General features: G+C 36.7%; 1 protein-coding gene across 1 annotated transcript; it reads right to left on the bottom strand.

Annotated features, from left to right (window-relative positions):
- Nucleotides 1-881: 881 nt before the first annotated feature.
- Nucleotides 882-1,826, bottom strand: LOC114034617 (olfactory receptor 2AG2-like). The gene has a single exon (XM_027850353.1). It carries the CDS (start codon nucleotides 1,824-1,826, stop codon nucleotides 882-884), a length of 945 nt encoding a protein of 314 aa, XP_027706154.1.
- Between the last annotated feature and the right edge of the window lie 9,754 nt (nucleotides 1,827-11,580).

Here is an 11,580-nt window from a genome sequence, read left to right as displayed (position 1 = left end):
ATGTAGGAGAGTAACAAACTCATTTTCTGTCCTTCTGTAAATCTTGGGCAGAAGGTTTAATTGTTTGTTTCTTTACTTGTTTTTTAAATTTCTTGACATTGCAGAGACATCAGTGCAGTAATGTCTATACATTATTCGTTGCTGTCATTATGTGACTGCCCATATTTTTTCCTAGTCATGCATGCCTCCTTATAGCACCTTTTACACTGTGGCTTCTGAATAGTTCTCCATTTCTAGCAAGTAGCTTCCTGTTGATGCCCAACACACTGCTCTTCATTGGTGACCCTCAACTTTATTTGATAAAAGTAAAAACTCATTACGTATGGACAAAAGTGAATTTCTCCTGGAAATAATGGATTTGCACTTCCTTGACATCTTCAAGTAGAGGCTGAATGGACTTGTGGGAGAAGTTATTATACAGGGGATGTTGTTCACATAGGTGATTTCTGAGCTGTTCCTTGTGATCTTTGAAAATCATGAAGATTGAGAGGAGTGTTACATGACTGGAGAGGGACAAATTTTATGTCAGTTTTCAAAATTGGGAAAGTCTATTTTTCAAGCTATAGGCTGCTGATTTTGACTACTATTCCTTAAAAAAAATTCTAGAATGCATTATGAAGTGTGAATTTTGTTACATGGGCACAATTATTGCCAGGAATTAGAGAAGTCAAATATTTTTTAGCCCTTTAGAATTTTCCTTATGTTGCCCCTTCTGTAAATGCCTTTCAAATCCTGAATGACCTCATGTATAGAATACAGTAGCATTAAAGTAAGAATAAAAGGGAAAATTTGGTTATGGTGCTGATGAGACATTCCAGACAAGTGGAAATTTGCTAGCTACTATCTCTCAGCTGGAAGATCAAGCAAAGACCTGTAAGGTTCTACAATTCTTGACCTGAGGGGCCTTTCCCTAGCAACTTCTTCAGGGCTTCCAGTACATCCTTGTTCCTCAGGCTATAAATCAGGGGGTTTAAGGCTGGAGTAATAATGGTATAGAACACAGAGATGATATTATCCTGCTGAGGATTGTGATAAGCACTGGGCAGGACATACATGAACACAGCAGCTCCATAGTACAGCCCAACCACTGTCAGATGGGATGAGCAGGTAAGGAGAGCTTTCTGTCTCCCCTGTGTTGAGGGCATATGGAACACAGCAGTCAAAACTAGCGTATAGGAGGCAATGATACCAGAGATGGGAATGAGGAGGAAAGTCACACCCGTTGGGTATAAAATGAACTTGTACTGTGAAGTGTCAGCACATGCCAGCTTCAGCAAAGGAGGGATCTCACAGAGCAGGTGGCTTATCTCCCGGGTTCTACAGAAAGGGAAGTGCATAGTGTATATGGTGTGCACAAGGGCATTCATGGATGCCAAGAGCCAGGATGTGGCCACCATGGACCAACAAAATTTTGGTCTCATGAAGACCATATAGCTCAGAGGATGTTGAATGGCTATATAACGGTCATATGCCATGAAGGCTAACAGGACATCTTCAGCACCTCCAATTGTCAGTATTGAAAATATCTGAAATCCACAACCTGAAAAAGAGATGATGCTCTGTCCATGCAAGTAATCCACAAATGTTTTGGGGGAAACAATAGTTGTAAAGAGCAGATCCATAAGTGAGAGCTGGCTGAGCAAGAAGTACATAGGTACATGGAGCCGCTTGTCCAAAGCAATCAACAGGAGCAGGAGGCCATTGCTGGTCACAGCCACCAGGTAGAGGAATGTGATTGTGGCACAAACCAGTCCAGGATACTTACTGAACTGGAGAATACCAATGAGGAAGAAACTGTTCTCCAATGTGTTGTTCCAGAGTTCCATTGCACAGGTACTTTTTTTCCCAGATCAAAACAGAGAGATGAGTAAAAAGACCCAATAAATCAAAGAATGCTATAAATGTATGATGTTACAGGTCACTAAAAGTCAGTAGGTGGTAAGTCAATAAGGCGAGAACCTTCCCATTGGGAACTGGACTCATGGCAACAATTATTGAGTTTACTTTCTGATAAAGGTACTTCCTCTCTAACAGTTGACAAAGATGACCATCAAATTGAGCCAAATAAAAAGTGATAAATTACTTTAAAATAAGTGCATACATATAAACATCTCAACAGAACTATTTTAGAGTATAAACCCATATAAAATCTATTAAACTATTTGGAGTAATTTGATGGGATAATTATTTTAGATTTTCTTCATAATTTTATTTTTTTCTTGGATTTTCAAAGTCTTGCTTGCATTTGTAAGTTTTGTTGTTTTCTGCCTAAAGATATTTGATTTATAGGGATAATACACACACACACACACACACACACACACACACATAATGAAGGTCAAGTGGGCAGAGATATTAGGACGAATTTTGAAGAGTAGACACAATTAGGATTCTATTTATTTCTGTCCTATAAATTTATAAATTTATGTTTGTGTGTTGCATCCCTTTTCTTTTGTTTTTATTTTCCCCTAAAACTCAAATGGTAGGAATTTTAAGATGGAAGAGGAAGAGAGACAGTTGTGAGAGAAAGAAATATTGAAATTAAGGATCAGAAAAAAAGGACAAATGATGGCAACATCCTTTTTGCTGGTGCTGTCTGACAACTCTACTCATTCTGCTTCATGAGGAACCCATGTTTCAGAAAGGTTGAATATCCCCTGATAATAACTAGACAGGCAGCACTGAGTTCCATGCCTGGTATATGAGCATGGACCCCCAAGTTCACCTAGACTGCAAATCTATAACCTCCATATTTCCTCTAGAGCTGTTGTTTGCATTTAATGGCTTGCTAACATCTTGGGTATTTGTGGCAATTGTCCAATGAGTTCACACTAAAAATCTTCTAAAGGCTCTTTAATCCAATAATAATTGGGCAATTTTGTTCCAAATATATTTTTCTCCTTTGGCAACAAGCATGTGTATGTTTGAACTTTTATGGGTTTGTTTCTATGGTGATTCAAAACTGCTATGATTATGTTCACAACAATTTTTTCCTGCAGCAATTACCTCAAATTCAACCTCTTCAGACTAAACACAACATTTCCTTCCATTTCACTACTTGTCATCAAATTGTTTCCAAACCACCACAATGATTAAACAACTTTTAAATCCTTATTTATTTAACTAAGGACATTGTTCATATTAAATAAAATTTATAAAATGAATTTAATGTTAAGTATTGTAGATAATAGTATGAATATGAGGTCTTTCTAGACTGCTCTTAATTTTTACAGAATGTTTCATATAATTTATTTTAATTATTTTATAAACATAATTTTATATTTAAAGTTTTCAAATTACAAGTAGAATAATTTTTTTACAATTTATGCACATAATTATATAGTGTAAATTTTAATTTGGAGTTTGAGGACCAAAGTAACTGTAGTTATTGTAAGCACTTAATGAAATATTTTGGTAGCATATTAAATTACCACAATGATTTGCAACCCATTTGGTTGTTGTTGCTGTTGTTGTTGAAAGGGTTTGCAGCACAAAATACCTTGGGAACTACTGTTCTGGAGCACTGAGCATTAAATGGGCATTATTTTCTTCCCTAAAAGGGAGACTAAAAAATTCAAACTATGTGTGTTCTAGAACGTCTTTGTACTGATTGATCCTATGTCTGAGAGTTTGTGGGGAGACTTTTTAAAGCTTAGGAGAGACAAAGCAGCAGTTCTACTTAGTAAACTAAAACATTTTAATTGTACATTGCAATATTATTAAATACTGTGTTTAGTGTGTATACACACACACACACACACACATGCACGCGCATACACACAATGTTTCTATGGAGAGTCAACTCCATTGTGCAAAGTTCCCTTAATTGATGTTCAATAAAATATAGCTAGATCAAGTGAAGAAGGCAGGATTGCAGGGTAAGGTAGAAAAGTCCACCAATTTTTATTGGATGGGTCCACAGATCTACACATTTCTCGACAAAGAGTTGCTCTCCTGCCCTATTGATAGAACTAGTGTTGAAATGAAAAATGTTTCTGATTCTCTGCAAACCAAAGAAAACATTGGACTTACTAAAATCTTCTACCCATAGGTTATGTACAAATTTCAAGGTTAAGTGGCTGTCAATAACACCTCTGGGTATTTAAGTGTGCAGAATTAAGGTACAGTATTGTTATAAGAGAAACACAATCTATATCTATATCTAATTAAACAAATTGCTCTGCTTTCAGATCAGGTTCTCTTTGATTCTGTTTGCATAAAATCCAGGAGAGAATATGCTAATTTCAAATGAAAGGTAGTTGAGAAGATTGCATCATTCTATTTACAGAAAAATTGGAAAGTTCACCTTAATAAATTAAGTATTGCTCAGAAGGCCACCCCTAGCCCAATAATCCCTCAAATCAGTGTGTGTGTGTGTTTCTGTTTATATATATAATATATATACATATGCATATACATACATGTATGTGTGGTAAACAGATAGCCTCCCACAAAATTTAGTCACAAGATTTGTCTAAGAAACTTAACCCCCCCAAAGTTTAAAGGACTGGGATAGGCTAATTTTACAGTGACTTTCTGAGAGTATGGCATGTTTGTTTTCCTACCAGTACAAAATAGCAGCTAAGTAGCACATTTTATAGGTTGTACTATAATTCTGAAAGAGGTGAAAGTGCTGGGGGAATGTATATCTACTTTCAATTTTTAGTTCTAATAAAGTGTTCTTTGAAAGAATAGCAGTGGATTTATTATTCAGAAGATTGTGAAACATACTTTATCCTTTTCACCATAGGTGGTGATCAGCAGATGTGGTAAACTAAAGGTACATAACAAGGTATATATTTAGAGAAAAAGGTAATGTTTTTATTTCTTAGAAAAGAGCATTGCTTCAAGGAAAGAAAGAAAGCATCTGAGGAAGGAAAGATAAGTTCTAACCTGTACTAAGTGATTTGAGAATAGAATAGCATTCCAAAGAAGAGAAGAATCACTTAACATTTAAAACTAAATAATAAATTTTAAACTGAAAAAGGAGGGAACAGGAGGAAAGTGTTTGTGTAGATCTACTAATATGGTTGCCATAAAATGAAACTAAGTCCAATATATTAATAAGAGAAGAAAATAGGACTTATCAGGAGAAAAGAATCAAATAAGAAATCCAGCAATAAAGAAGGGCCTAAAACGTCTATGTATATTAAGCATAAAAATTGGATAATAAACTAGGCAAAATAGATCCCAACTCATGAATAAAATTTGAGTTTTTCAGTTCAATTGATATTAGGTAAGGTTAAGTATTTATGATGAACATGTTTTTGGAAGTTTACACCATATTCACAATGAACAGATGAGTTAAAAGAGGCAGGGAAAAAGCATTGCATATTAAGAAGATATATCCATATGAAGATATGTAATACATTGGGAGCTGGGGAGAGGGAATGTGGTATAGAACACCTAGGTGAGGATAATTGAAAGGAAATTAGAGGTGACATTGTTGTGGGAATATAGTTCAAATAAACTACACAGAAGGAATAATTTAGACAAAAATTTTGGGAATCAGATTACAAACATTGCATGACAGTAGGATATTAGAGTGATAGGGAACTTAAAATACCTGGACATTGGAAGAGGATGTCTGCCAAAACCAAGCAGTTGAGAAATTTATGGTTTGATTAAATGAAAATTTTTCTTCTTTAAATGGCAGAGGAATCAACAAGGATCTGACAATTGATTGACTTTGCTGGGCCTGATTTTGACTAATAATGAGGAAATAATTACCTAAGAAGAAATTATGGGTATTTTAGGGATGAATGACTACTCTATCATGAAGTTTGTGATGGAGAAGGAAAGAAATACCAAGAATACTATGATTTGTGCCACATATTTTAGGAAAGAAGGATAGGTAAGATTTAATGGCTTAATATATCAATATTAAACTGCTAGTTGGTGTAGTTGATAGACTTGTTGTTTGGAAGATCTGAGTTCAAATCTTGCAACAGACATTTAAAATTTTGGAGCCCCAGATAATTCACTTAACTTTCTTAGTCTCAGTTTCCTCATCCATAACATGGTAATGATAATAATACCTACCTCAGAGGGGTGATGAGAGGATCAAAGGAGATAATATGTTTGTATATCTACATCTATATACATAGATATAGATATGTACACATATATATAGCACTTTACAAATCATAAAGTGTCATATAAATATAAACTATGATTATGATGAGGATGATGATGATTTCAAGGACTATTGGCTTTAGTGGGATGGTAACATTGCCAAGATCAAGTACATGATCATTTTCTTTTTGTTGGCTTGAGAGGGATGGAGAAGTACATTATGTAAAATGAGTATGTTGAGGAACAAGGAGGTCAGGGTGGTTAAGAGAGTATCAATATACACATTCACATCCCCTAGTATGAGAGAAGGACCAAAAACTCAGGCAATGAACTCATTCTGGAAAGAAAGGAAGTGTTTTGGAGATTGTTTGCCAATAGCTACCAGAATTTTGATTGGGTGGTAGGTATGGTTTGAATGAACCTCAGAGGATGAGAGATTACTGAGTCAGGGAAGTAGAGGAAGTGCCTCAAAGTGGTAATAAGGAGCAAGGAGTATTACTCCACCTGGATCAGTGAGGTGAGGGAATGAATGAAAATAAAGCCAGTGTTGGAAAGGCAGGCCAGGGATTTTGTGTTATTAGGAAGGAGATGGGTCTCATTGAGAGCTAGAAGATGAAAAGAGTGGGAAAGGAAAATCTTAAAGATAAAAGCTAGTTAGTTACCTATGGAGCAGTATTCCAGAGGACACAGTAGAAGGGATGGGTAACTTGAGTGGAAAATTGGGAAGATTGGGTTGTGGTGAGTGGGAGTAAGAGATTGGACAATGGAGTACCAAAAACAGGGTTTAAATGATAATGGGTGGTTATGGTTCAGAATGGGATGGGGAGTGTGTTAATCACAAAGCAATGAGTGTAGGTAGGTTGTCAATTTCCATAGGGGATTAATTTTAGAAAGGAGTCTTCTCAAGGTCTTAGGCAGTTCAGGTGGCAAGTGCTGGGAGGTGAAGGAATGGTTTTATTCCTCTTTCTGCCAAGTCCAGAGACCTGGCTGGAGAAATGATGAAATATTCTCTCTTTCATGGTTTCATGGTTTCTAACCTATTGTTTTGCTGCCAATTTGATTGATATTGCTCTAACTTGAATACCAGTAGGAGTTACTTACTAGGAGCTAGTAAGTAACATGGGAAGAGGGAACCCTACTCACTACCTGTGTACCCTAGAGCAAGTTGATTATCTTCTATAGTCCTGAGTGTCTTCATCATTAAATTGAGGGTTTTTGGTTAGTTGTGCTGTAAATCTATGATCCTAATGATTAAGGAATGGATTTATTCTGAGAGACCTCACATACCTATACAAACCTCATTTGAGAATATATTCAGTTCCAAGGAGAAAAGGAATTTATATATGAAAATCAGATGTGTATTTTTGCCTTCTCCTGCCCCTCTACACCTCACCACAGGAATAACTAGTCAGAAGAGGGGAAGAAAAGGAAACATTTCTGGAAACAGAAATGTCCTAGAACTTGTTTCTAACCTCCAATTTGGAGTGGGAGAGTGATGGTAGTTTGGAGCATGGGGAGATTAGGAAAATGACTTTTTAGAGACTGGGATATATATAAAGGGAGTATAGTATTATACATATAGCCCTAGAGTATGTGCCAAAGACCATCTGGGGGACTTCAGAAACCATCATAGACTCTTATATTTGGGCTGTGGCCAAAATAGAAAACCACTAATATCAATAGTGGGCCAATTGTGACTTCTACACATAATCAGGAAAAAGCAAAGTCTTGGAGCAAGTGACAACCTGCAGTCCAAGTAGAAGCTAAAGATAGAATGCTGAGGCCTCCTGAGGTATTATCCAGTTTGTAGTAACATTTTGCAGAAGGTTTGAGAAAATTAAGATTAAAAAAACCTTTCTTTAATTTCTTTCCTCATCTTTTTTTTCTGTGCAAACTTCACTCTTGTTCAGTTTATTGGCCAAAATTGGACCTACCTATTGCACAACGACAACAGGTTTCTCTTAGGAGAAATTATAACTACAAGACCCTAAATATCTAATGTAAATTGTGAGATATAAGAAGACAATCTCTTGGACATGCTTTTGACCATGAGTTAACACCATAAGCTGTCTTGGGGACAAGCAGCGACCAGAGAATTTCTATGGACATAGGGCTCTGTGTGGGTACTGAGTTGGAGAAACTGTTTTCCAAAAGTAAAAATTATTAAATGTTCCAATTTGGCTATTGTGGGAGGATGTGGTGTGAATGGTTTTGGTAGACTTTGGTGAAGTACAGTCCAAGGGGTTGGTTACATCAGGAAACACTGTTGTAGAGGTCAGAAACTTAGATACTCTAAAGAGATATGGGTTCTAACATCAGATTTGAATGTAACTCCCTGGGTGACTCTGGACCAATTCATGCCCCTCACTGGTACTCCCTTTTCTTCTCTTTAATAGGACTATGCCTTGCTGGGAAAATTTGTGGGTAAAGGAAAAAGGATATATACACAGGTATAAATGGCTTCTTCATTATGAGGACCCTGTGCTATCATTCTTTCCTTAACTTGGAACAGAAAGTTTTAGATCCTATTTCCTTTCTGCCCCACTCCCCTCCATTTCCTCTCCCTAAAGCAAATGGCAGAATCAGATCCTGTGTGACTCTCTGAGGCAGAACACATGGTTCCTCACTTACCTCTCATGGAGAAAGTGGGTCAGTCCTTAACTCCACTGGGTCTTCTATGGTTAACTGAAAGCCTGAAATGATTAAATGGAAAACTGTGAGGAAAAAATTATATTTTTCTACACTGATGAATATGGGATGGGATTCCTGTGATGAGATGGTTAGGAGTGCATCCATTTTTGGTAATTTTTGGCTTCTCTGATGATTTCACTGGGCAGTTATGGTCACAGCACAGGAATAATACTAAGGTATCACGCACCCATTACCTTTCTCTGTCTTCCATATGGCAGGAAAAAGAAGAAGTTGCTTATCAAGAAGTTGCTTATATTACCCAATTTTCCCTGAACTAGGCCCTCTGGGTCAGCAGTGGAAAACAAACAGAAATCAATAACTCAAGGAGCTCAGAATTTGCCAGGGTTTGAGAGGAAAATGACATAGAGTGGCAAGAACAGTAGGAGATATGAAAAAAGTGTTAAAGAAGAATCTTTCAATATTTAGGTTTTATTGGCTTCTAGGAAGAATGAAAAGAGTAAGAGCTGTATTCCTAAGGGATTAGTTCTGCTGTCCCATCAGATGCCTCCTCTTCAGATTGGATCTGTGCTTCAGCTCAGTTCAGATGGTATTCTTTGATTGCCTGAGATGACATCATCATGGACCTGCTGTTCCAGGGTCAGGGGTTTTAATGGGTCCCAGAGAGGACATTTCTTGACCTGATTCCCCTGACTCCTTTACCTGCTAAGCAAGGGAACAACTCTGGTGTGTCCTGAGGCTCTTCTTAAAAATTGTATTCTGGGCTCTTCTCCAAATATGGTTCATGGAATTGAGTGCGGTTTATTTAAAAATATATTTTCACTTTTTTCATCTTAAACTTGCATTCTTTGTCTGCTTTACAAATTGATCACTAGTCTCTGCCATGCTTTTTAATCTCCTTTCATTTCTCTCTCTACATATGGACTTGTTTTCATTTGTTAATACATGAAACCTTAATAGGAGAGTAAACCTGAAACAGTTGGTAGAATGCTGGTTTTGGAGTGAGAAAAACCTGGGTTCTGGTCCCTTCCTAATACATGTTGACTAAGTGATCCTAAGAAAGGCATGTAATTTCTTAGTGTCTCTAGTTCCTCTCCAACACTAGAAATTGTGGAATGGGTACTGATCTGCACTGGTAGATTAGTTTTTTTTTTGTTAGATCATTTTACTAGTAAAGTGAAAATTCACATCCATTCTCCCCTCACAAAAGAGACCCTCTCTTAAAACACATTATGTTGTGGTAAATATCCTAGTTTATTGGTATTTATAATGCTGTCTGTGATATGTATGTGCGTGCATACTTGCATTCTGATGATGTTCAAGTATAACTTGTGTAATTTTGAAGGGACTGCAAAATCTTTCATCAAGAGGCAAAATGGTTATTATATTTGAAACATATTAATTTTTTTTCTGGACAGTGCTCTTACCCCTTTTGCCTTCTCTAACTTTATTTCCATCCTGAAGGCATAAAAGAAATGTAAATTGTAGAGCTTCTATAGACTAAGGAGATTAATGTAAATTGAGTTGCTGGAAAATAATTTGAAGTTGCAAGGTTTTGCCTGACTATTGGCCAAGAAGTGAGTATTGTTCATAGAGGAGTCAGGGTTAGTATCACCACCTTCTACGTGGTGAGAATGTTCCCTTTTTTTCTTATGATCTAGAAACTGAGAGAATTTGATAAACTTCCTCTGAAAATGGTCAAAATGATATAGAGAGCAGATTTTAAAAAGAATGATTATAGCTACCTGGAAGCTGATATTTCAAACTTCTTTAGGAGATTCTAAAGAATAGCCACTGGGAATTTTAATGACACATTTTTTTTAAATTTTTATTCAATCTTGGAACAGTTCTCTAATCTATAATGTCAGTGAACAACTATTTTTGGAAGAAGGGAGAAATTGGGGGCTTGCATAAATCTGAAAAGAAAGTTATCTTAACAAGAATGAAGTTAACTTGAGCCAAATAAATTATAGTCTATATTTCTGATGCTAGATTAATAGCCTCACAAAGAGGCTAGGTTGCTGCTTTTGCAAAGTTCTTATAGGCCCTTTTGGGAAAGAAGAAAGCGGAACTGTTTGAGGTAAGAATGCCACCTGGTGTTTTGCATACTGAATAGCTATCCCAGTCCCATTCCTAGAAATACATATGTAGGGCTTGTTCATTTTTTATTTACTTCTTGCTTTCCAGAGCTTATTTAAGTGAAATGCTGCTGTAGAAATGAGAACATGTGTACCTAGCAGATACATCTATGCATACTTACATGTGTGTTTGTGTATGTTCATGATGGCTGCAATTAGTTCTTTGAGTGATAGGAATCTTGCACTACAGGTAAAAAGAAAAAACAAAAACAAAGATTGGATCCATCAATTAGGTAATTTACATTTATCAGTTCTACTGCCACAGAGGGAGGCAATGTGATACAGCAGAAAAAGCCCTGGATTTGGAGTAAGAAGACATTGATTCAAAAACCAGCTCTACTAACTGCTGCTTTGTCCATTGTTTTGGAAGAGGACCACTGACATCATGGTGTAATGTCTTGACTTGCCTGTGAATTGGATTTACGTGAAGCAGAATTGCAAAAAGTAATCACCCTCACTCTCTCTTCGAGAGTCATCAAATTCCAATTGCAAGACAAAAGTCAGGATAACTGGTGATGGCCTGGGATGTAGTGGATGACTTTAGTGTTTTTGATATCTGACAAAGCTCTAATCATTCCACAGCACCTGTTTTAGTGCTTTCATGGCTGTTGTAATAAATTGTCCTCATCCATTCATTCTGATAGGGGAAGTCTTCACATGCTTGGGATAGACACCGCCCTGCCAAATTCACCAATGGGTTTGAGAGCCATCAGTTATC

Source organism: Vombatus ursinus, unplaced genomic scaffold, assembly GCF_900497805.2.
Source record: "Vombatus ursinus unplaced genomic scaffold, bare-nosed wombat genome assembly UNPS02009062.1, whole genome shotgun sequence".
NCBI classification, from domain to species: Eukaryota; Metazoa; Chordata; class Mammalia; order Diprotodontia; family Vombatidae; genus Vombatus; species Vombatus ursinus.
Note: the sequence above shows the minus strand (reverse complement) of the source record. Positions and strands in the feature narration are given on the sequence as shown.

Excerpts from the sequence above, each read along its gene's own strand:
- LOC114034617 (XM_027850353.1), bottom strand. The coding sequence starts at position 1,826 with ATGGAACTCTGGAACAACACATTGGAGAACAGTTTCTTCCTCATTGGT.